This window comes from Mytilus edulis, chromosome 2 (assembly GCF_963676685.1).
Source record: "Mytilus edulis chromosome 2, xbMytEdul2.2, whole genome shotgun sequence".
In the NCBI taxonomy this organism is placed as follows: domain Eukaryota; kingdom Metazoa; phylum Mollusca; class Bivalvia; order Mytilida; family Mytilidae; genus Mytilus; species Mytilus edulis.
In genome coordinates this window covers 15,186,744-15,214,437 of record NC_092345.1, presented here as the reverse complement: position 1 = coordinate 15,214,437, position 27,694 = coordinate 15,186,744, and the positions used below count along the sequence as shown (strand labels likewise).

Genomic DNA, 27,694 nt, shown 5'->3' with positions numbered 1-27,694 from the left:
TGTTTCTTTTCCGTGTATTATTAATTAAATATAATTAACAGTGATCAACACTGATTGAGAGTTAAATATCAATATTCCAAACAGAGTTGACAATATACATCCATACTGTCAGATTTATAGTCTAAAATAAAATAACAAACATTGGTCTTCCATAACAAGACTTTTAAACAAATCTTTAAACATTTCAAGATAACAGGACTGAATAACATTTTTTCCCCCTGTAAATTCTCAAGAAAAGCAAAAGTGACAATCTTCAATCTTATTTTACTTTGGTTTCAAATTATTAACAAATTCTGATGCCCTATATTTTACGACAATAAAAATATAAATGTACATGAAAAAAAACAGCAATTGAAGAAAAACATTTTTTCCTCAAGTAAATGACTAGAAGATTAAAAGGGATTTGATAGCACTTACAATATCAATGTTTCTGGTTATGCATTAAATCAATGTCAACATAATCTATGAAATTTAATACTTTATCATTTCAAAATTCTTTTATAAAAAAATAACTTTTTGCTTAACTGATAGCTGGTGTTCTTGACTATCTTGTGAAACATATATTTTCCCCCCTCTATATAGAAAAATATTGTCAATCTCACTCTCTTATGATAGTGTCTATCTTCTATCTAACTTACTTATATCAATATTCATTTTAAAATATGCAAGTTTCACAATCATTTAGTCATCAATAAATAAAGAGTAATTCTTTGCAAATCTTAAAACTAAAAATAAATAAGTGACAAATATACAGCCATTAAAACATGACTCAATTTAATGTATAAATCAAATATAAGGAGGTCTTTAAGAATTTAAAAAAAATGTTACAATGCTTTGAAAATACATGAAATATAAAGTACAGCAGCAGATCTCACAGAATGATGATGGACAGCTATAAATTGATCTCACAAATGAAAATGGAATGTTCCATTTACTTCCACAAACTCAGCTTACAATAAAACACACTGAACAAACACCATAAGTTGCCTTTTTTTTTAAATAACAAAATGTTCTCAGTAATTCAGTTAAATACCAAAATCTAATTTTAATTCATAATCTTTGGTTGTCAAATTATTTTATCCAATTATCACTTATAATATGCTATCACTTTCAAAACCAGTCAATGATTTATTTTCCCTGTTCGACTTTCCATTTCTTGAAAATTTCATCTGCTTTGGCTAGAGTTTCATCTTTCTGTAATGATAAAAACATTTTTTTAATTTAAAATTAACTTTTATTCAAAATAAAATAAGATAGTTACACTGTGATTTCAGAAATTATTTCATGCATTTATTTTTTGCCTTTTTTTTAGCATGGACAAAATGCATGCAAGATTCATTATTTCGGTTTCAGAAAAGTGTGTAAACAGATATATGAATCTGATATCCTAACAAGGTTTAGTCTGAATTGTCCATTTTCCCCCTCCAACAACAAGATTAAATGTCAGGATCATAGAACATGCCATTAGAAAGCATATTTGTCCATTTGAATTTAAAAAAAATCCAGCAATTTGCATTTGCGTCATTTTGCATTTCACTTGCGTTAATTTAGTCTTTCATTTGAACAGATTGTGTACAGGTAAATTGCAGGTAAAAGTTATTTTTTTATTTATCATTATAAAACTCGTCTGATAGCCATTTGTACATATGTTCACTGTTGTCTCCTGTTGGGAGGTGAAAGGAGAATTTACATGTATTATAAACTCACCCGTGTTAAAATTAAATGCATTTAGGAGAAAATATAGAATTGGCGCTTATGAAAGAATCAAATAGAATTTAAATCAGTGCAACTGTCATAGGCCCCCAAAAAACACTCAATTTAATTATAAAAGAGGGACGAAAGAAACCAAAAGGACAGTCAAACTCATAAATCTGAAACAAACTGACAACGCCAGGGCTAAAAATGAAAAAAGACAAACAAACAACAGCACACATGACACAACATAGAAAACTAAAGAATAAACAACATGAACCCAACCAAAAAACTAGGGGTGATTTAATTATCTTGTGAGCTAATAATTATCACAAATTATCTATCAGATTTAAGAATTAATTATGGAAATTTGAAATTCTTCATACAGATTTGCTTCTTGCACTCAAAAATGAGAGACATTTCAAAAACTGTCCAATGGTCTTGTTTTTGACATCATACATCATTTTAGATACATAAAAACATTACTGAACAAATTGTCTTGAAAAAAAGGCATATTTTTAATATATGGTTAGTATAGTATTTTCAGCCTCACTTTTTCAGAATCCATATTTGATTTTTTTTAAATTTTACAATCTAAGTCAACATTATAGACAAAACTATGTTCTTACCTTTATAAAACAAAATCTGACAAACTTCTCTCCAAGGTTTTTATGTTCCTGGTTATAGAAAGCTGAGGGTGGTATCACAGATAATCTCTGAAAAAATAACAAGTTCATAATACATCAATTGGCGATAATCTCTCAATCGGTTTAATTGAGGTCTGGAGCTGGCATGTCAGTAACTGCTACATGTAGTAGTCCTTTGTTGATTTATGTATTGTCATTTTGTTTAGTTTCTTTTGATACCTACTCTAACATGGGACTCAGACTTCTCTTAAACTGAGTTTTACTATGGGTTTTGATGTGTGTTTGTAGGGAGCCTTTGACCTTTGTTAGTCTTGTATGATTTTTAATTTTAGTTTCTTGTGTATAATTCGGAGTTTAGTATGATGTCCATTATCACTGAACTAGTAACATATTTGTTTAGGGGCAAGCTGAAGGACTCCTTCGGGGGCGGGAGTTTCTTTGCTGCATTGAAAACCCATTGGTGGCCTTCGGCTGTTGTCTGCTCTATAGTTGGGTTGTTGTCTCTTTGACACATTCCCCATTTCCATTCTCAATTTTATTGCAGGAGAGGTTTATCCTATAGATATACCTGGTCTTGATTATTTTTCAATTTCATGCCACTACCTTAGTTCTTGGTTTTTTTTACTTTGATTTATATGTTCCTTAATATATGAAATTTGAACATCAGTCAATAGCTGTTTTTTTCTATATATTAAAAATGTGGTGTGATTGCTAATAAAACAACTCTTCATAAGAGACCAAATGACACAAAACTTAACTATAAGTCTCCATATGACCTTCAACAATAAGCAAAGCCCATGCCACATAGTCAGCTCTAAAAGGACCCAAATGGCAAATGTAAAACAATTCAAATGAGAAAACTAACAATTTTTTTTCCCGGTTTAATGCGTTTCCGTCAGAAAACTAGGTTTAAGTGAACATCATTCGTGGATATAGGGGCATCACCACTTCTGTCTCATGTTGAGCTAGTAGTTTGAAAACTTTGATGCTATATTGCATGAATTATTCAGCAAATTGAATTCTCATAATTGACAATCAGCACTGCTGTTATTATGATCAAGAACCTACAGAACAAGCATTATTTCTGATTTATCCTGCACAATGACAATCACTAAGACGTTTGATGAACGTAATGGTGAGCATAATTGACGAGTTTTTTCCAGTGAAGGACAAACTCCAAAGTGGTCTATTTATACACTTGATGGTTTTTTTTGTGTATCAAATTTTCTCTTCTTACCAACAGTCTTTAAAATCATGATCTAACCAATCTGTCAACAGTAACAATCTATTAAATGCCAAATTAATCTAATTTAGAAAAATAGGAAATTTTATCACACTGAATAGTGTGGATTAAGGAAAACTTATATGTTCTTGGATATTTCATTTCATGGTTTTACCAAAGTCTATTCACAAGCCTATAGAAATTTAGTTATTCAATGAACATTTAAATTTGTGGTTTCCCTGTACCCACAAAAACTGGTAGTGAACGAATTATAATGAATCCACAGTATACAACTTATTCTGTTAAGTTTCAGTTCATAATACCAAATACTTAACAGGAATGTGTCTATAGTACACAAATGCCCCATTCGCACTATCATTTTTTATGTTCAGTGGACTGTAAAATTGGGGTAAAAACTCTAATTTGGCATTAAAATTAGAAATATCACATCATAAGGAACATTTGTACTAAGTTTCAAGTTGATATGACTTTAACTTTATCAAAGACTACCTTAATCAAAAACTTACCTGAAGTGGGATAGACAGACGGACGAACAGACGTACAACTGGACTTACAGACCAGAAAACATAATGCCCATAAATGGGACATAAACAAATCATGAGACAGTGACTCACCTTTTCTTTACACAGCCATCGTACAAATTTAAAATCATAAGGATCCTTAGTGCCATCGTCTGGTATATCTACGTCTGTAATAAAGAAAATCAATCTTACATAGTATGTCTATACAATACCATCGTATTATTAAAATTAAAGTAAAACTCTCTCTGGCAGATCTGACCTTGGGATAACTTTATATATTCTGTTAAAATCCTTTTTGTAAAAATTCTCTAAATTTTTTTATCGTTTTGGATGTATCTGACAAACATTTTTTTTTTAATTTACAATATAAACAATAGGGAGATGTGGTTTGATTGCCAATAAAAACAACTCTCACTACGGAATTATGCTTTCCAGTAAACTTGTAATGTGTGGCAGTGATTGTTGATTTGATTTGATTTTTTGTGTTTTAATGCTGCTTTTAAGCACAGCTTTTTGGCTATTTTGTGGTGGTCAGTTTTTATTGTTGGAGGAAGCTGGAGTGCCTTCAGAGAAAAACTGACAATCCTAGTCAATTAAGATTAGAGTCCAGTGCACCCAAAGGAGCAGGTAGTGATCGTTGAAAGACACACAATCTTTAAAACAATCATGTAGTAGTGTCAAAATGAATTTAGATGGTCAAAATGAATTTAGATGGCAAATCATTACATTTCTTTTTAAAATTACATGGATATTTGTCCAAAAAAAGACATGCCTTCAAAACCCAATTGCCTTCCCATTTTTTGTTCTTAAACAACTCTATATTTAGTAAATCTTACTTAATTTAGAAATATCAGCCATCATGAAATATCCTCCCTCAGGGATTGTGGGTATCATACCAATCTCTACTAATGATTTAGCTAGAGCATCACGTTTAGGTTTCAATTCCAGAGCAAGACTGGTCAGGTAACATTCTTCCTTGTTGTCTTGGACAGATAATTCATACTCCAGTCCTTCTGCTACTGCCTCCTACAAAAGCGTTTTATCATGCAGTTTCCTATATTAATTAATTTATGATGAGTGTTGAACATTACCAATGTGCCATTTGTGATTTTACTGCATCTGGGTAATATTTTCAAAAGATCTTAATCAAGGAAATTCTACAAATGATGTCTAATGATGTTTACATTGTTTTTGTTTTATAGCATGAACAACAAATCTACAAATAGACCTTTAGATTTTAAGACCTTTGCATACAATTGAGACACTAGTCTATTCTTGAAAATCTCAAGTTGACCTTTTGCAATTTTTGTTTTTTGTCTCAACGATGGACAACTCAAATATAAAAAAAAAAAATGTATTTTCGTACATATTTGATTTTAAGGTTTTGTAAAAGTTTTTATACAAGCATATAGAAAAGTTTAACATTGTTGAACATATAATCTTGTGGTTTTATATTTACCTATGAAATCTATGAAAATTGGTACTTACTGAATAATAGTGAATTCACAGTATATGTAGTAACAAAAAGTAAAATCACAAAATTATGGAACTCCGAGGAAAATTCAAAACAGAAAGTCCCTAATCAAATGGCAAAAAACATAAGCTCAAACACATAAAATGAATGGACAACAACTGTCATATTCCTGACTTGGTACAGGCATATTATCTATATTTCAAATTTTATTCCAATATTTGAACTTGATGACCTACCTGTATAGGTGTTGGACAGGTGTATATACAGTTCTGATGTAATATTTGCATGGGTTTAATGAGATGATCTGGACCAACTCCCCATCCTAACTTCCATCCTGTAGCACTAAAAGTTTTACCAGCACTTCCCAATGTTACTGTTCTCTCCCACATGCCAGGTAAAGAAGCTGAAAATAGATAAGTAATAGAATACTGATTATCCCAATTTAAAGTTTAAAGGAAAAGGATTTTAAACCCTTTTTTTCCAAATATGATAGTGTATGAAGGACCTCCTATTATGCCACAAACTCAAGATGGCTTTTCTACCAGTTTATACAAACAAACCTAGTTTGTATTCTTTTGTCTCATATTGTAATTCTTTTCTATAGTCTCATATTGTTATTCTTTTCTATAGTCTCATATTGTTATTCTTTTCTATAGTCTCATATTGTAATTCTTTTCTATAGTCTCATATTGTAATTCTTTTCTATAGTCTCATATTGTTATTCTTTTCTATAGTCTCATATTGTTATTCTTTTCTATAGTCTCATATTGTTATTCTTTTCTATAGTCTCATATTGTTATTCTTTTCTATAGTCTCATATTGTAATTCTTTTCTATAGTCTCATATTGTTCTTTTTTATAGTCTCATATTGTAATTCTTTTCTATAGTCTCATATTGTTATTCTTTTCTATAGTCTCATATTGTTCTTTTCTATAGTCTCATATTGTTATTCTTTTCTATAGTCTCATATTGTAATTCTTTTCTATGGTCTCATATTGTTATTCTTCTCTATGGTCTCATATTGTTATTCTTTTCTATAGTCTCATATTGTTATTCTTTTCTATAGTATTCTTTTCTATAGTCTCATATTGTTATTCTTTTCTATAGTCTCATATTGTTATTCTTTTCTATAGTCTCATATTGTTCTTTTCTATAGTCTCATATTGTAATTCTTTTCTATAGTCTCATATTGTTATTCTTTTCTATAGTCTCATATTGTAATTCTTTTCTATAGTCTCATATTGTAATTCTTTTCTATAGTCTCATATTGTTATTCTTTTCTATAGTCTCATATTGTAATTCTTTTCTATAGTCTCATATTGTTATTCTTTTCTATAGTCTCATATTGTTATTCTTTTCTATAGTCTCATATTGTTATTCTTTTCTATAGTCTCATATTTATTTTTCTCAGTGTAATGTTGTATATTTATTGAGTCTCATAAAGAGGAATATTGTTTCTGTACTTTTAGTATGATGTTGTATTATTAGTATAGTTGTTGGAGTGAGTGGTTTGCCAATACTCCTGGTCTATGCCTCTAATGTCAGTGATCAAAACATTCCAGGTCACCAGTGGCAGGCTTACTAAATTTCTAGAGACATAATTTTTATTTACCTTTTCCAAAGATCAAGGCATCAATATGCAAGCCTTCGATTGATAAGATGAAATGTTTAATGATCACATCGGCCTATATTTTAACAGGCGTAATTTTTCAGGTAAAATTTTGTTCTGTTTGTATTAATGAGCAAGTCCTGACAACCCACACTTACTCCTAATAGAGCAAATGAATTAAAGACTTGTTAACACTTATTAACACTGTTTTTTTTTAAATATATTTGTTATTTTCAAGATATACCTAGGATCTTGGTCTCATGACCATCAAATTATTATCCTTTATTTCTATCTCAATTCATTGCATTTTATTTGACACAATAATTAAATTTAGAACCAAAAGTTGAAGCATAAAATTAGTGATCTGGTTACACTTGCAGATAAGCTAAAATGAGTGAGGTATTTACAGTTAATATTGTTAAAATTTGTTTGGACGTCCTTATTTCGTGTTCTACGTTTTCAATTCACTGTGAAATTAATCTTTTTGAAGTTGTTTTTGCCACACATTCCTACTTTTAAGCAGTAAAATGTTCAAATCAAATTTATACTGTTGATTTATTAATATTCATTAAAAGCCAATTTTTCTTTGATTTCAAAGGTATAAGTGAATCCAAATATAAATGTTCAACACGGTACAAATTATCTATAGTCTTGTATGCACAAAATCCTATATCCAAAAAAAGTAAAAATTTTCCTCATGCCAAACGAAAATAAATTAATCAAAATTAGTACTATTATCTTACCTATTTTGATGTGTTTATTTTCATCGTAAATCATCCATTCATAAACTTCATCAGATATACATATACAATCATACTTCTTACACAGACCGGCTATCATTTCCAACTCTTCTTTCTTAAATACCTATAATTAAACAAAATATGGGGTATACAACAGCAACCAAAAATGAAAAAATAAAAAAAAAAAATATTGCCACCTCAGGAAGGAAGACAACTAGTACGAAAATGTATATATATATTTGTTTGGGGGCCAGCTGAAGGACACCTTTGGGTGTGGGAATTTCTCACTGCATTGAACACCTGTTGGTAACCTTCTGCAGTCATACCTGTCAACTGACCCGGATTCTGCGGGTGTGACCCGAGATTTTCACAATCCTGAGGGATCACCCGGATCACCCACCGGGTCATTGAAATAACCCGGAAATTCCGAAAATGAACCGATTTCACCCGTATTTCTTAGCCTTGAGATTGATTTTCATAAGTAATATTCCTTTGAAATACCGGCAAATTCGTAATTCTTCCATGAACATGCAGTTCATCTAGCTATGTAAACTGTCAAATTAAGTGACCCATTAAGTGCATGGCTTCACTTGACAGCTTTGGTGTCAAACACACTGTTGATTAACACCAATTACCTTAGCTTTAGGTCGTAAATAAATTGCCCTGTTGTTTTACAAAGATATTTCAACTAAGAGTTACTTCCCCTTATTTGTCACCATTCAAAATTATTCCTTATATTTACGTTTTATGGGTGAAAAAGATTAAATCATAATAATATAAAATTCAAATACATATTGAAAAATTACTTTTCATTATTTTTATACCTTTATACAATTTTTAAAAAAAAGTTGAAAATTATTTTTTACATTTATACTTCCTTTAACTGTATTACTATATTTTATCATAGTCTAATTTCCTTCTCTCACGACGGATGAATGTAATACCTCTACATGGCATGTTTAAACGCTAGTAGTCTCATGTTAAAATTACAATTGAAAAATAAATTTTAGATGATGACAAAAAGTAAAGGACATAAGACTGTGATACATAAGTTTATAAAAATCTTTAAAAGTGTAATGAAATAATAATAAATAAGATTTAAAATGACTTAACCAAGTGAACATGCATTGATGTTTTGGTATCTTTGATATACATTATAAGAAAATGTACCATAAATACTGAAATTCAGCTCGAAAAAGTTTGTACGCGTTATGACCTGAGATTTGATTCTGCAATGCAGGTCATGACCTGCATTTCATGACCTGCATTTTCATCGTCACAGGTTGACAGGTATGTGCAGTTGTTTGTTCTATGGTCAGGTTGTTGCCTCTTTGACACATTCCCCATTTCCATTCTCAATTTTATTTCTATTAAAATATATGATTTAAATATTCTGCAATTTCAACAATCCAATTAAAGATATCTTGTCCAATCAAGACTTGGTTTGGAAGGAACTTTTAGAATCTGTATACCCCAATACCAAGACTTTACTTCTTAACAGGACTTTCCTACTGGAATATTGGCAGTTATAATCATTAAAACTTTTCTGATACTTTGTGTAAATTCTAAAACTTTTCATGCAAAAGTATATCTTGTAAAGCAATGTACATGATCTATATATTCCCGACTCTGTACTATAATTGACTTTTCCTACTGGATTATTAGGATTATTGATCATCGTAGCAATGGATATGATGATTCCTATATATTCCTGACTCTGTACTATAATTTACCTTTCCTACTGGATTATTAGAATTATTGATCATTATAGCAATGGACATGATGATTCCTATATATTCCTGACTCTGTACTATAATTTACCTTTCCTACTGGATTATTAGGATTATTGATCATTATAGCAATGGACATGATGATTCCTATATATCCTTTACTATGTACTATAATTTACCTTTCCTACTGGATTATTAGGATTATTGATCATTATAGCAATGGACATGATGATTCCTATATATCCTTGACTCTGTACTATAATTTACCTTTCCTACTGGATTATTAGGATTATTGATCATTATAGCTTTGGTTTTGGCACTAAACTTGCTTTCCAATTCTACAGGATCTAACTTCCAATCATCACTAGATAGAACACCTTCTTTCTTTATCTTAAATAATCAGATTTAAATATATTAACAGATTATGCCAAAATATATATATTCATGTATATATTATTCTTCATTTAAGCTTATACTTTAAGAACATAGTTCAATTTCACAGTAATAAAGAGGAAAAAGACAACTTTCTCCATCAATAACATGGGAAAACATGACCTATATGTTACTGTGAATTCATAGTTATTCGTGGGGTACCAACTTTTAATGGATTTCAATGGTACAAATTTGTTAAGACTTATATACAGACTTTGGCAAAACCACAAAATCAAATATCCACAAATATGCAAGTTTTCCTTTCTCCACAAAAATTGGTACCCACGAAAATGAATCCCAGTATTTTCAATTAAAAACAGAACATATGGAATGAGTAATTAAATAATTGAAAAGCTTTGTTTACCTTACACTTCATACTTCTGACTTATTATGAGTGAATATGAAATACTTACAGTTATGCTTTAATTGAAAAATAATTCATGGGGCTTGAAGATATCGTGATTTTACCACAGGTTGGCACTTTATGACAAATATTTTATCCTGAGCGATAGTGAGGGTTAAAATATTGGCATAAAGGGACAACCCGTGGTAAAATCACGATATTTTCAAGCCCCCATGAATTATTTTGATTCTAATAGGACAAATATGGCAATTGTTTTGGATTGAAGCGCTCTAGGTGAAGGCATTATTTGCTGTTCCAATAAATAAACGCACTATTAAATTGACGTAAAAGAAAGGAGCAAAGAGAATAAGTGAAATGCTTAAACTATTTACAATAACATATTTAAATAGGTTTGGATGAATCTAAATAATTATACTTAAATATCTTTTATGTATACAAAACATGGCTTATGCCACATTTTAGCATCGTTTGCTTATGTTTCCTTGTTGTGATGATTTTCAGTTTCACAAGTGTGTATTTTCCCGTAAAATGCCTATATTCTGAGGTCAACGTTCTATGACGTCGGGTTGGCTCATTCATAAATAAGCATATGACGTGGGAGTACGATCAGAACAGCCCAAACAATATATTTATATTTTACCACAGGTGTGTTCTCAAAGCGTTTGAAGGACGTCATGTTAGAATGTACAATTAATATTGTGATTAAGTCAATTAATAGAATATCGCTTATATTCATCAATTATTCAAATGAGTAATGAAATATCTCAACTAAGTTTAACATAATAGCGATGATTTATATTAGCGTTGTTTTTCTACTCACGAAGTTGTGATAATAAATCACTCACGTAAATAAGTTTGTTTTACAGTTCCCAGTCTTTACGAAAGATTTTCAGAAATTTTTACAACCTTTTAAATTCAAATTACTGTGCCTTTTCTCAGCCTGACTTCAAGTCCTTTCAACTTATCTTTTTACCAATCCTAATGTGCATGCCGACTCAATATTTATAGATACTTACTGGACGGAGTGGTACATATTTTGGAGTGGCGCCAGCAACTTTGACCATAGGTTCGTAACAATCAAAGTAGGGCTCTACAATAACAACCTGAAAACATACAAACAATATTAAATAAGAATGATTATTTTTTTTACTGCTTGACAATATGAATACAAGGTTTGTACATAAATCAAAGAAGGTTGGTTATTTGTTAAGTAAATTATTATTTTTTTATTACTTATGGTAAATATATAATTAAAAGAATATGTGTTCATAGAACACCATGTGTTGATTGCACCATCTTACTTCAATTTTCAGTGACACTTGAAAACTTTGTCAAAGTGCTTATTTGATAAATATATTTCACATGGTAATGGACATGTTTACAAAGTTTCAATTATATGGGACTACAAATTTTGAACCAAAATTTAACCTATCTTGATCCTTGAAAAAAAACATGTTTGAGTTAAGCCTTTTTCAAATAATTTTTATAGTTTGTTCTTATGTTGTACTGTTAGAGCACTGTCCCAGGTTACGGGAGGGTTGGGATCCTCCTAACATGTCAAATACTGTATGGATGTGCCTGTCCCAAGTAAGGAGCCTGTAATTCAGTGGTTTTAGTTTGTTGCTGTGTTACATATTTTGTTTTTTTCATTCATCTTATTGTACATAAATTATGCCATTATTTTTCTCATTTAAATTGTTTAACATTTTGTCATTTTGGACCTTTAATATCTGACTATGGGGTGTGAACTGTAATCAATGTTGAAGGTCATACAGTGACTTATAGTTGTTAATTTCTGTGTCATTTGGTCTCTTGTTGAGAGATGTCTCGTTGGAAATCATACCACATCTTCTTTTTTATATTAACCTTAAGAAGTAAATAATTTATTTAGTCCATTTCTGAGTGTCAGCCCAGAAAAATGGACCACACCCGACGATCCTCTCTCCTCCATAGAATGTCTCTGATTGTCTGACCCTTAATACAAAATATAACCTTTTCCCTAATTATTTGCACTCCCCCTCCCTAACTCCCAACCTCATCCAATCCTTACCTCATCTCCAGGATTAACCAACCCTTGGACAGCACAAAACAAAACACCATAGGCCCCGACAGAAACAGTTACATTATTCATTGGGTCCAAAGTTCGACCAATTAAAGGGCTATACAACTTGGCAAGAACATTCACCAATCTTGGATGTCCCTGTAAAAGAAAATAAGAAAAATAGAAAATAATTTCAATTTCCTTACATACCATTTCACTCATATTTGTAAAAGCACATAGATAAAATAAAAATCTGAAAAGTTACTTTTTACAAGGCATTAATTTAATAGTCTTGGTCAAGTATGAAACAGATAATATACTATAACTTAATCAGATTTCTTCAATACCTTGCACTACTGGTAAGGCCTTTAATGTATTCCATTTTTTAAAGTCTTCTGTATGATTGATTCCATGTAGCAAATTCTCATTCACTCAATTTCTCTAATTTTTTTGGAGTGGTTTATCAGTCTGAAAATTTCTCTGGACAACTGCCACAATATGAAAGCCTTTCTAATCTTATTCGCTCCGCTCACTCAACAAAAAGCTTCATATTGTGACTCACTGCTGTTATTTTTCAATATTAGTATTCTGATAACTTGATATTAAGGATGTATTCTTCTGACGTTTCAGTCTCGTTGAAATCTCGTTCTTGAATTATTTCCAAAACATGTGATTCAAGTGTATTTAAAAAATATTATAACCAAACATAACTCTGAAAAAATTGTGTATTTACAATGAATGGTTTTTAAGTTATCCAGTTTACAAATTTTATGACCTATCAAGTCAGTATTTTTAGCCAAAATTTTGATTTTACAAGAATCATGTACTTCCGATATCATTTTGGTCTTTTCAAATTTCTTAGATACGTATTTTTTCAAACATTTATCATGTTTATAACAAAAAAGTTGAAATTATATGCATTTTGTTCTTAAAACTGAGAAAAATCACAAATTTACAAAATTGACAGCATGGTAAATTTTACACCAAAAAGCATCAAAATATGATTAAATTTTCTTATATTAACACCTACGCTACCTACAGTTTATTTAAGTAAAATTTATTCAGATTGGTCCACTTCATCTTTATAGAAAGTATGAAAAATAATTTCACTGTGGAACTGTGATTTTTTTCACGATAATAGCCCAAAAATAGGTAAAAATCGATGAAAAATGGGAAAATCATCAAAATTGGGCATTTTCAAAGGGCTGTAGCAAAAAATGAAGTGCACCACCATATGATTTTTTCTTAACCAATTATTTTGTTACAGTCTTATAAACCTTAAAATCAGGTTAAGAAAAAAAGTTAAATTCTAGAAATTTTTGGCTCCTCATGGGTGAACATCCTTAAATCGGTACTTATCAATAGACTTACATAACTACGAGTGTACTGACTGAGGAGAGCATTCTCTGAACCATCAACAGCATGAACCATCTTGTCAATCACATGTTGTGGGGGTTTGAAATCAGGAAATCCCTAAAATATAAATATCAAAAATACACATGTGCACATCAGTTAATCACTATTTAACTGAGGAATGTATTTATGTCAGGTTTAGAAACATTTGTCAGATGTTCAGACTCTATATCATATCTTTCAATCATATATAATATATATCAATCATGAATAATTCATGATATTAGGGAGTCTTTTTTTCTGACTATGACTTTTTTTCTTTCTCTGAAATATTCCCAGAACACAATACAAGTGTACCTGTCCCATATCTGGAGTATGTAGTTCAGTGGTAGTTTTGTTTCATGGTTGTCATTATGGATACACAATGATTTATGTTACTCTGAAACAGGCAATTTTACTCCTTGATTAAGTAACCTTACCTGTCCTAAGTTCAATGCTTTATAATCGACAGCAAGCTTTCCAAACTCTACCCTGTAAAACATAAAAATTCAGTTAAGCATAACAGTACTACAATAATATATGAATAAATACAGAGATCATATAGCTCTTTTTAGTGTAAAGACTGTAATTCTTAACAAACTGCTGCCACGACACTAATGTACACCAAATTTTAAAATTTTCAAATATCCATAAAAACTTTCTTTACTCAATTTTGATTTTTTTTTCAAAATCATTGATATTCATAGCAGCACATGTGGGAAAATGATCTCCTGATTACTTACAAATGTTGTAAAACTTGGTTTTTGCTGTATTCTTCCCCAGATTAGTTAGAAACTAGATCTATACATTACTTTTAAATGTTTCTGTATTTAGGATCATTCATTCTAACATTCTTTTAGAAGTGGATCAAAAATATTAAAATCTTTTCTAGCAGACTGTTCCTGTGGGGTTGAATATTGTTTTTTTTTTTTTTTACCTTATTTGGGTTGATGTTTAATCCGCAACCTTGGCTATATTATTTAACAAGGTTTTGCTGTTGATAGAAGCTTGAGTACCTAGAGAGTACAATTGACCATTGACAGGAAAACTCACAAATCAATTGGGACAAGGGTCAAACATGTCTTGCCAAGAGTTGACAAACTAGTACTCAGTGTAGATGAACTTCTTATACAATACTTCCACCAAGGCCCTTAAAATATTTATGTTTGAAAATTACTTGCACAAGAAGGAAAAGTTTATGACAATTATCTCCCAATGTATCACTTTGTATGATCATTCATTAAGAGAACCACATACAATCTGTATTATGCAAAAACCTGTATGATAAGACCATTAATTTTAGATCCTTCTGTAGAACATTTTATACAGATTAAACCTGTATTAAAAGACCACCTGTCTTTAGAGACTACTTTTTGCTCTCCCTTGAGTGGTCTCTTAATACAGGTTTGACTGTATTACAATATTTTATCTTACCAGACATTTTTCTCTGTTCCTTTCAATCTGTCAGCTCCCTTCAACTTGGACATTTTTGAATATTTTCTCTAAAAAGACAGAAAGTTAAAAACAAATTAATTTGTTTTGTTGTCTTCAAATAATTCATTATGACATGCATCAAGGATATTGTTAAATATAACAACTTTCTCCCTTTACCTCTAACACAGATAATTTATATTTTTGTCACTTTTAAAAACATGCAAAGTTAAACCATGTTCTACATGAGTTAAATGTGAAAGTAAAAATAAACAGCAAACAATTTTAAGAAGACCATGTCTCAGAGAGTACATGTAGATCAAATTGTTAAAAAGAGTAATTAATATATCTCTCTAAAACATGCTTTCATTTCTGATGAGTATTTCTTTTAAGCATGTAACTTAAAGTTATTCAATTTATAACCTAATACAGAATACAAGATAAATGGTACCATACTAAGAGGGTCTGGATGGGGCTTACAGAATAGAGAATTGTCAGCAAAAGTGCAAAATAAAGGCCACATAAACATTAAAAATAAAGAAAGAAAAAATTGCAAAAAAATAAAGAATAGTTGGGTGCTGAAATATATAGAATAGAGAATAATGGGGTGCTAAAATATAAAGAATATAGAAAAATTCTACAAATAATTGAAGATTAAAGGAACAGAATTGACAAACAACCTCCTCACAATCCAGACCCTCTATACATTTGTCCAGAAGACCACTAAAATGTTATATCTACAGGAATATAATAAACAGGTATACATTATATAATTGACAAAACATAAAATAAATGAACAAAAACAAATGTGAAAATTTTGTATAAGAAGCTTTTCAAGTATGTAATTATCATACTCAATGCATTTTAACCATATTTGTGAAATAATTGATTTTTAAAAATACACATTTTCAAATGGACTTTAAAAGGCAGAAACAAAATTAAAAAAATAAAACCAACTAAACTAAATACAATACTGATCCCATTATTCCTTTCAGATAATTATAATTTATTTTACACCTCTTGACATTCTATTTTAAGATATATACATTGTACAATGATATGCTTTACATTAGGCTAATTATCTCCCCTTACGCTGGATTTTGTCACTAGTTATCATTTATCTCAAGTAAATTAAAAACACCAGTGACCATTTCAGGGGAGGGGAAGGGGTGGTGTAGATTATTTTACCGTCATCATAGACTATTAAGTCCCCCCTTTCTGTCTTCCCACTGTTGTAAACACCCCGACATCTGGTATTTCAATTCATCTAAAATTCATGCTGTAATAAATCTTCACCATTTTCAAAATTATTTTTTTAAGATGACCTTCATATTATGTCTCACCACCATTGTGCAATTTTCTTGTGATCAGTTTTTATTGGTGGAGAAAGACAGATTTTCCGGAGAGAACAACAACATATGATTGAAAAACTGACAATCCTAGTCCATTTATATTGGAATCAAGAGTGCAGCTGCCCAATGCCGGATTTGAACTCACAACCTTAGTGTTCATTTGCAACCACTCGGCAACATAGGCAATGTAATTAACTTCCAATTATAAAATACTCTTTCATTACTTTCAGACTGCACAAAGAAGACACATTGGCACAGAAATCCCCCCTCCCCCTTAGTGTGTTTTTGCTAATTCAGTCACACAGAGTGGTTCAAATGACCTGTAATATATCTTCATTTCACTAAATTTGATGTTTCATTTATATTTTGAACTATTTCATTTATTTGTCAAAAAAAAATGAGCTTTACAAAACTGGTAACAAATAAATGTTTTAATAATTACATACTACATGTAATGCCAAAAGACAAAAAATAATCCAGTATTCATAACAGAAAATAAGGATGTAATATGTATGTACAAATGTACTAACATTAGTATGTATGGCCTTGAGTGGAGGTAACTATCATAAGTAATACATTTACATCCTATATAACATTTTGCTATGTAAGCATGACAAAGTCTGTTGATGTTTACCCCTAAGCCTTTATTCATATTACATATACAACTAAATAATTCACTAACATTGCATCATTAGCTAGTATGAAAACAGCCTCTATACCCTAAACTAATGAATGGTCTGAGATAATTATATAAATCCCTATAGCATTTTAACTAGCTTTATTTACATACCAGTAAATTACTATATCAATACATTGATAAAAACATGATAAAACAAGTACCAAAGATCAATGAAAACTAACATGGTTTATTAGAGAAAATATGGTAATCAATAACTTTACTATCATGTTTACTAGAGCATGACTTAGGTTACAAAGGTCATTCACACAAACAAAGGACAAAGAAATACTTCCCAACCAAACCAAAAGCTCTAAGCCATGTATTCAGCCTTGAAACTAAACACATCTTTCTCCATAAACTAAATGGAAATGAGATTTGCAAAACATTTGTGAAATTTTCCATTGGTGAAATAATTTAATAGTTTAGTTACAATATGTTAATCAATTTTCCATTTCATTAGGTATTTAAATGTAATTAGTAAGCACTAGGTCAATGGGTTCATTATAGAAAATTTATACTGATAAAATCATTTATCATTATCAGGCCTTACAACAAGTGAGAGAGATTGTTGGCAATGAGAAAGATTGTGGGCAATGAGAAATTGTGGACAACTAGATTAGTAGAAATTGTGGATAAAGTTGAAGTAATGTATACATGATTCATAATTAACACCCCCCCCCCCCCCCAAAAAAAAATAAAAAAATTAATAAATAAGTAAATAAAGAGCTAATAAATTTCAAAAAAAAAATAACGTTAAAACTGAGTTCTTTACTTGGCTTAAATATTTAATAACTGCTCTTTCTGATTAGTCTGACCTAAACCCAACTTTAAATGTTTAAAATCAATGTGTTAAAATCTTTTGTTCACCAGAAGCCTGTAATCCAGTGGTTGTCGTATGTGAATGAATGTGTTACATATTTGTTTTTTTTTTCATTTTTTGTACATAAATTAGGCTGTTAGTTTTCTCGTTTGAATTGTTTTACATTGTCTTTTCAGGGCCTTTTATAGCTGACTACCAGTATGAGCTTTGCTCATTTTGAAGGCCGTACAGTGACCTATAGTTGTTAATTTCTGTGTCATTGTGGTCTCTTGTGGAGAGTTGTCTCATTGGCAATCATACCACATCTTCTTTTTATTTATATTAACACAATGACTGTGCATGCCATAACCTCTGGTTGCTACCAAAACAATTCATGTACCTCCCCAACCCCAACCACATTAACATAAATCTAACAAAGACTAGTTATAATATTAAATTAGTAAAGAGGAACAGAAAACAACACATGTTTGTTAGTAACTAATAACAAGAAATCAAAACCAAAGATAAATATATAGAAGAAGTGACAGTTGTTTTCTTTAAGTTCCTTTTTTTTAATAACATATACAGTAACAGTTAAAATTGATATGAGCATACTTCACTGTACTTAATATGGTTTTGGTTGTCCCTTTGTAACACCCCCATCCCCCCTTTTTTTCCCTCTTCACTTTTGGATCAAAACATAAATTTCAATTAATTCAAACTAATCTGCTTTAAAATGAGCAAATAAACAAATAAAAACAAATTGACACGATTTCATACTTGTGTAAATTATAACTAAATAAATAAGGTGATTTATTTAATCCATTATAAAACTTATTTCCTGGAAGGATTAATATAAAAGCCAAAATGCAATATTTAAATCTAAATTCATGAACCAAAGCTTGTTTCACATGAAAATTTGGGTATCTATTAAATATTTCAAATAATTTGTGTAATATATTACAAACAAAAAGTATAATTAATCTTATAATTACATTTAAGTAAGCGTGAAAGATGAAAAGGAATGAAACCCAAGTCGTAAAAGATCGGTTAAAGTGACTTATTTCTCATTGGATAAATGAGGGAGAGGTAACTCTTACTGAATAAACCTACCAACATTGTTGTTCAAATAACTTACTCTTTTTCAAGAAAAATTTATACACAAAACACTTAAAAAAGGTTGTCAATTGGAAAGATACAAAATACAAATCCCCTGGTTCCAAATTCAAATGTGACTTTTAAAACTGTCATTGAATGGGTGCCAAAAATAATACACACAATTATTAAGATTTTTGAAATACATATATATAGATATATATCTTTAGTGTAGCTTTACATATTTTTTTCAAGTTGTTATGCTATTTAGAGTAACTAAGACAATGAGACAGAAACTTTGAATCCTATTCTAAGTGATGGAAAAAAATTGAAATCTGGACTTGTGGTTTTAAACAATTACTACTTGGTGATGCAGGCGAAGAAAAGTATGAGCCAATGACTATTAAATAGTAGTTTTTGATTTTAATTGAGTTTTCTTTATACTGATATTAAATTTTGCCTTGTATATTTGAGAGGTGCATGAAGACTACAGAAAGCTTCCAAATTTTTTTAATAAGGATCACAACATAGAGGAAATTACAATAGAGGAAATTTAATATAGCTATTAGCTGAAATTTAAGCATCTGACAAGGTAAAATAAATTTAAAAAAAAAAACTCAAAGCTTAATCTGTTATTCGGACCCTAAAATAAACTACTGCTTAGGACATGTTGGAATAACAATGAACTATATAAAAAATATAAAAAAAATATAACAGTTTTTCTTATTTCATTCATTTTTTTTCTTCAAAAAAGGGGTGGCAGTTTTAAATGTATACACATGAAAAATGGTACTCAAAGTAAACAAAAGCACTCAAATTAGCCAAGTGTCAAACAGATTATCAAGCAACAACAAAAACACTATGCGTACATGCTACGACTTACATTGCTGCTTATTATTGGGAGAACAGTTTTATGACTTGTTGACTGTATTACATATGTAGCAAATGCTATACCGACACTTTTTACTGGATTCAATACTTGCATAGCTTCACTTGAAAAAAGAATGTTAAATATTTATAAACCTCACCATTGGACCAAATCTTCTCAAAACATTTATTCCATTTGAGATGATGATAATAGAAAAAAGAAAGAATTTTCTAAATTTTTTTAATCAGTAATCTCTTAACAATTTATTGGCTCATCAAATGATTTCTAATGTCATCAATTCACCCTTTCAACATTAGACATAATCACGATAATGTAAGTTCAGAAATTATTGCGATTTTTGCACATTTGGAAAAAAATGTGAGATTCATTTTTGTGGCTTCAGGAAAAGTTGCAAACAAAAATTTTCAGATATCAAAATGCCATTTTTTTTTTATTGCAATTCATTCTTTGTGCTTAATTAGCTTTTATTAAAACCTTGCAACAATTTCTGAATTTACAGTAATTTTTTTAAATGATTCTTTTTTAAATAACAGCTGCATCTAGCTGCTGTAAGTACATTAAGCTTTGGAAACAAACTCTCCTGAATCTGTAGCAGAACAAAGGCTTTATTACATTGAAACAACGAAATAGTTCCTTGTTTTATATTTTAACGAAGATTTTGTATTTTGCAACCTTTCCTTATATATCTGACACTATATAAAGCATGACAAGATTGAAGAATAAGGAATTTGTATCTGCCTGGTTGGTATACAAGTTATGACAAGTGAAAAACTGTTATAACCAACCTCAACTAACAGTAATGTCAGTCATTCCATAGGTCACCTGAGCCAAACTTTAAAATTATAATTGGTTGATGTTGCCTACCTACCCACCTTAAAAGCAGCCTTCCCGACAAAACATTTATGACAAATCGTTTCAGTTTTTAGTTATATAAAGTTGTTTTCGTGCTCTTACACCTTTTTCTAGTTTCAAACACGAAACTTATCTTGTTCACCTAAAAAATTAAATCCCTGCCTACCCAATCAAACCTTCAAGGTAATATCAGACAAAGAAGTTGTTGGTAAATGTCCAGTAAAAAAAAGTTTGGTCCACAATTTTCTTCTACATACATGTCGTATAAGAAGAAACATTCAAAAATTTGTTTATATCTTCCATGAATTCATTGGTCTTGATGGGGTTTACAGAATAGAGAACAATGGTTTTGAGCTACTGAAAATAGGCCAAAAAAATAAAAGATATAGAAAAATAGACTAAACAAATACAGAATACAGAATAATCAGGTGCTAAAATAAGAAAAAATTAGCAAAAAACATAAGGAGTTGAGAAAAATTACCCAAATAAATAAAGAATACACAATTTATACATGTATTGTAAATAAAATTCAGAAGATTTTTGTGCTGAGTCAAATGTGAAATCACAATATTCTGTTCAAGAACAAATAGATGTAAAAATAAATTGGCTCAAAAAAAGCAATTGTTTAATCAATTAGCTGTTGGTGCAGCATGCTGTACTTTGCATACAATAAGTTTTAACAAAGCACCATTTATATTAGGCATTAATGTGCATGTATACTAGTTTATATTGTGTCCACCATGTCCACCAGGCTTAACATTTGAACTGGAAGAAAACAGTTTTAAATAGTTTTTTGTCAGTAAAAAAAAACAGGTCATTTGATTCTCTGATTTACAGTGGTCTCATCTGTAATCACACCACATCTTCTTATTATATATGATAAGTTCTAAGTGACACAAAATTTTCGACTGAATTTTTGTCCACCATTTGAATTGAATAGTGCGAACAAAAATAGTCTGCAAAATGTATGAAACTAACCTGAGAAGAAGATCAATTTCAAAGCTAGGCTAGCTATTACATGTTCCATGGGTATCAATTTTGGGGGATTGAAAAAAAAATAATAATTATCATCAATTCATGATTTTGTGGTTTTGGCAATTCTGCATGCAAACTTATAGATATTAAACCCTACTCCTTAAATAAATGATGTTTGAAAAGTTCTTGCAAAATCATTTTAAACATTAATGACTTTATATTTGCAGAGATACAAAGCTACAACAGAATGTCAGGTACATGTAGCTTGGTAACTTCATATTGTACATGTGTAAGCAATGTTTGAACATATAGTTACATTTTCTTTTCTTCAAAGGACATACTTGCAAAGTGAGAAATTGAGGTGATAAAAAGGGAAATAAATAGGACCACCAAAATTCAAAAATTCAAAAATTGAACCATTTTTTGCAATTATTATAAAAGTGTTTTAGTTGCATTTATATTAAAATGTATAAATTAGTGTTTTTATTGTATTCTACAAACAAATTGATTTATTTAATATCATTAAGAATGGCAGGTAGCACTTTAATATTGAAAAGAAATTAAGGATACATTAAAGGAGTCCAAAATCAGTGATTTCCTATCATACCATTTCGTCTGTACCATTAAGATTTTATGAAAGGTTCAGATAAGCATAAAATGACTATGTTTCTAGGAAATCTTGGTAAGTTTATTTGATATTTTTGCGCTTCACCATGAATTAGGAATTAATTGGTGGCAAACTCATTTACAGAATTTCTAGATTTGAGTGAGATAACTGAAAATAACTCTTATCATTGCTTATTAATGCATTTAGATCAAGGTTATTAATTTCTAGATATTATTTCAGTAAACATGGTATAAAAGTTTAAAGAAAAATTAAATAAAAGGTGGCTTTAAATCTCTAACAATCTTTCTTCAGAAAGATCAAAGATTTATACATTTTGTTGAACACTTATAAATATGTCAGACTAGTCACTTCCTTAAGAGTATTATATAAAATATGCAACTCCATAAAATTTAATACTGCACTCGGAGGATAATTCAAAATGGAAAGTCCCTAAATCAAACGGCAAAATCAAATGAAAACATAAAACACTTCAAATAAATGGACAACTGTCATATTCCTGACTTGGTAAAAACATTTTCAAATAGCACACAAAAAGGTAAGGCTTTGTATCTGCAAAAATTTCTAGTCGTCAATGACTACTCAAGTTGTAGCTTAATAAAAATTCATGCCAAAATTGGGTCTCAACATGCTCAAAGTTCCTCCAAATATAATCTGAAGTCCAGACAAAAAAAAATTGTTTCACTGCCTTTAGCTGTTTAGCTTTATGACATCGTAGGAAGGCGTCTCTGAAAATAATTAAAATAGCCTTTCCAGGCATCATAGTTATTTTGAGTATTGTACGACCTACTCTAAATAACTGTCAATCTAATTAAAAACCAATCTCTCATCGCTCCCGTTTTCTGATATGTCGCTTGGGAGATCTAACGAAACCCGCTTTGAGGTCACATGTGAGTGAACTGGAAGTTATGAATTTATAATGATATGCAAATGAGTTGACGACCTATTAATAAGCCAATCAAAAAAGTTTATGGATTATTTGGACTGACGATTTCTTCGTAACTAAAATGAGTTACATCCCTTCACCTCACGAAAACTTTCAAGATCATCGAAGACTCATTTTCATTAGTCGAAAAAGACACACCGACAAGGTCGCTCACATGTGACCTCAAAGCGGGTTTTGTTAGATCTCCCACGTGACATATCAGAAAACGGGAGCGATGAGAGATCGGTTTTTAATTAGATTGAATAACTGTAGTCTTGAAAGACTATTTCAATATTTTGCTGTGATACTAGGAAGATGTTACAACAAAAAGAAAAAAAAATAACAGATATCTGATAATTGCAGTTTATTATAAAAGGATACATTAAAGGCACTTGTTTCTATCCATAAGAAGGTCGACTATTCCTATACATTTTAAATAGAAGCTTCTATTTACAATGTATATGGATAGTCTACCTTCGTATGGATAGAAACAAGTGCCTGTGGGATACAGTAGACTTTTATAGTCGCCGTCACATATAGAGACCACTTATTTTAATGTTAAATTATCATGATTGTAAACTGAGACTACTATAACACTGTGTTATAGTAGTCTCAGATACACCTTTTCGCTATTTGTCCCCCATTACTGGATATCACACAGGTTCCTGTAAAATTTTGACGTCATAAAACAAAAATTTTATATCTGACGCCACAATGGAAAAGTGATTGTTGTATGCGTCAAAAGTTCAAGCGGCCGGGTCATCAGGTACGTTCGCGCCCAATACACTTTCGCATCCTACACGTTCGCACCTCGCACGTTCGCACCCAAGGTCCGTTCGTACTCCACAGGTTCGCGCCTAATTTGAATTCAAATTCCAGTTTAATAATTGAAAAATGATGATTGTTGTTTTAAAATGCTTTGGTGTAAATACTGAATGTATTTAGCTTGGTATGAGCAAAACATTGATTTTAAATGAAAAACACAAAAGATAATTGTTTTTAACAGCTTGATCTGAAACAATGAAACAATAAAATATAGCAGTACACTATTATAACCAAAACATGATAAAATTATTTAACACAGGATTATAATTTTTTTAACAATACACCAGTGTTCTAGGATTTTTTTGGCACCTTGACTTACCACGGGTAAGATCAATAAAAAAATTACTTACCCACATCTAAAAGTTAAATCCGCTAACCAATGCGGACGGCGCAAAGCTGATTCACTGAACATTAATGATTAAGGATTAAGGATAAGTCATTTGTTGCACATAGATTTTAAATTTAAAAACTTTTATGACATGCTTTAAATTATATGTTGTGAAGTTTGTCTGAACAAAGCTGGATTCGGATACGATTGAATTTTGTACAAAATTTAAAAAAAAAACCGATTTCTTACTAAATTTGACAAATATGTTATAGTTATTACTATGTCATTTATTAAGAGCTATAATAAATGCAACTGTAAGTTTATTTTCCTCCGATGACAAGAAAAAAAATCGTTTATGTCCCGATTTAAGCACCAGTTATCAATCCGGATTTTCCTATTTTACCGACACCGTGACCGACTTTTAGAATGATAGGAGAAGAATGTGGTCTCTTTTGCGCTTGATTACACCTAGTAAACGAGTGCTTAAATAAAAGCGCCGATAGACATCGACAAAATCTTCGATCTTTTATCAAAGTTTTTTCTCGTGATTTAATAAAAAATAAAAAGCAGATATGGGAAAATTGAAGAGGACCGGGAAATTTCAAGAGTTTTTCGGCTTCCCCGAACTTGAAAATTGACTTACCACCGGGTGACAAAGGCTAAAAAATGACTTACCCGTTGTCCTAATCCACTTACCCCGGGTAACGGGTAATGGGAATCCTAGAACACTGTACACTATCCAAAACATGATAAAGATTTATTCAACACAAAAAAAAATGCTGTCTCACTTTATTTTGCCTGAGACAATGACAACAAATATACTTATAAGAACATATTTGCCAAAATCTGATTACAAAGTTATTAAACACAAAACCAATTAAAATTGGCGCGAACATGTAGTGTGCGAACGGACTGTTGGTGCGAACATGTATGGTGCGAAAGTGAAAGGGGGCGAACATGAGTGGGTGCGAACGTGAATGGGCGCAAACGACCCGGATTCGTGATTAGCGATAAGGTGTATTATAAATGATGTTATATAAAGTGGTCTGAGGGCGACTGTGGTATGGTAGTGTTACCTTGGTGAGATAATGGATGTTAATTAATGACATTAAAGTGGTCCAACTGGAAGTGTTTAACGACCTTGACTGGATATGAATCCCTCGCACGGTTCGATTAAAGTGGTCCATTCTACATTATCATGACGGTGTAAAAAGGGGAGTACACAAGGTGGTGCCCAAGTAACTATCTTGCGAGGTAAATTAGCAATGACATGTCTATTTCTCAGTAAAAGAATAAATAATGAATATAATGCAATACATTTCAATGGGAGATTTCATTAAAACATTAAAAATGAGATGGAACATTATTATCACGTTCAACTTACCACGATGGACTTTGTCAAGGGAGAGAACAACGTCTGGTTCGACTGAATATGGATCAACTCGGCCCAGATACAACTCGGACCAAATACCAACTATCCATATATGTCAGAAATTCATGTAACATCAAATGACATTGATTTTTTTTATATAAATCTTGATCCTTCTTAAGCCAAAGGTCCAGATGAAATACCTGCGCGCATTCTACTGTAAACACTTTGCATCTTCTTCTTCTTCAGGAAGTCCATGCACCCTATCTGCAGGGTCATCGCATTTAAAAAATTTGTCTATTTGTAAAATTGCGTTATTCAAAATTCTATGTACTAGTTAGAATTTAAAAAATAATAGTAACAGAGTTAGAATAGGATAAAACTAAAAATAATCCGCTGAGTTTACACCACATATCACTTTCATGATTTTTGATAAATCTTTTTTTTTAAGGAGATGTATCATCAGACTGCGGACAGGCAAAAGGTATTCCTATTTTTAAGAAAGGCGAAAAATACATAGCCAGTAATTACAGGCCTGTCTCCCTAACTTGTATATATGCTGCAAACAATTTATAGAACACTGCATTGTTGTCACGAAGAAACATCCCAAAACCATCTGCATGACACACATAACATATTATTGGACTGTACAGTGGCGGATCCAGAACTTTCCATAAAGGGTGGGGGGGCTCGAATCATGCTTCAGTGATTCCCTATATAATCAACCAAAATTTTCGTTACGGCACCACACTTATGGGGGAAATACCTAGAATTTGGTATCAGCCTTCCTTAACAATAGAATGCAAAAGGTTGTCATTGATGAGGAGGTATCTAGTCAAATATACCTGTGGTAAGAGGGCTTAGTCTTGGGGCCTCTTCTGTTCCTGGTATTTATAAATTATCTTCCTGCAATAAACAGTAACATCAAAACACACCGTGTGTTCGCAGATCACGGACTGTCTCTTATATAGAACAAAATAATAAATTAGCCAGATTATATCATCCTACAAAATCAATAAGACTGCCTAGCCAAATGGGGGAAAACTTGGGGTATGCAATAAATTCCGTCTATAAAAAACCAAACTCCCTAACTGTTACAAAATAACAGTCACCATACAAACATAACTATTTACTATGCCACATTTTAGAATCCATCAACACAGCAAAATATCGCGGTATCATCTTATCCAACAACATGTCATGGGATACATAAATCAAAAACATCACCACAAACATGGCTAAAGCAAACAAGCTCTTATAGTCTTTTTAAGAAGAAACTTACAAAAAAATCAGGAAGAAACAAACAGTTTGGCTTTGTCTATGGTACGATCAACCCTTGATGACTGCTCTTCAGTTTGGTCCCCTAACACCCATAAAACAAAAAAATATTAATATTGAAAAAGATCACTTTATATATCTTTATTCTCACAAACCAAATTACAAAGGTATTGAGATAATTATACATATTTCAATACAATTATATACATAAATAAATAATGTACGAAAGTAGATAGAGGCATTCACAATTGTTCACCCAGAAAAGTTCAATTTGTTATTGATCTCCAAATGCAATATATTGTTTTCTACAGTTATCAAAAGCTGAACAATTAAAAATGTAATGGTTTTCATCACCCATGACATCTGAATTACACAATACACATTTTC

The 27,694-nt window shown here is 30.8% G+C and overlaps 1 protein-coding gene across 4 annotated transcripts; it reads right to left on the bottom strand.

Annotated features, from left to right (window-relative positions):
- On the bottom strand, nt 1–26,116 carry LOC139511553 (kynurenine--oxoglutarate transaminase 3-like). Of its 4 annotated transcripts, XM_071298381.1 has the most exons (14): nt 26,045–26,103; nt 20,125–20,233; nt 15,320–15,387; nt 14,326–14,377; nt 13,865–13,966; nt 12,503–12,652; nt 11,469–11,555; nt 9,924–10,046; nt 7,930–8,050; nt 5,814–5,980; nt 4,940–5,129; nt 4,197–4,270; nt 2,322–2,408; nt 1–1,194 (listed from the first exon to the last, which is right to left on the bottom strand). In XM_071298381.1, exons 2-14 carry the CDS (start codon nt 20,224–20,226, stop codon nt 1,129–1,131), a joined length of 1,389 nt encoding a protein of 462 aa, XP_071154482.1. In that variant the 5' UTR covers nt 20,227–20,233; nt 26,045–26,103; the 3' UTR covers nt 1–1,128. The 4 variants fall into 4 exon arrangements, with proteins under 4 accessions (XP_071154482.1, XP_071154483.1, XP_071154481.1 ...); XM_071298382.1 differs by lacking the exon at nt 20,125–20,233 and having other exon boundaries at nt 26,045–26,116; XM_071298380.1 differs by lacking the exons at nt 20,125–20,233; nt 26,045–26,103 and adding an exon at nt 25,737–25,862.
- Nucleotides 26,117–27,694: the final 1,578 nt, after the last annotated feature.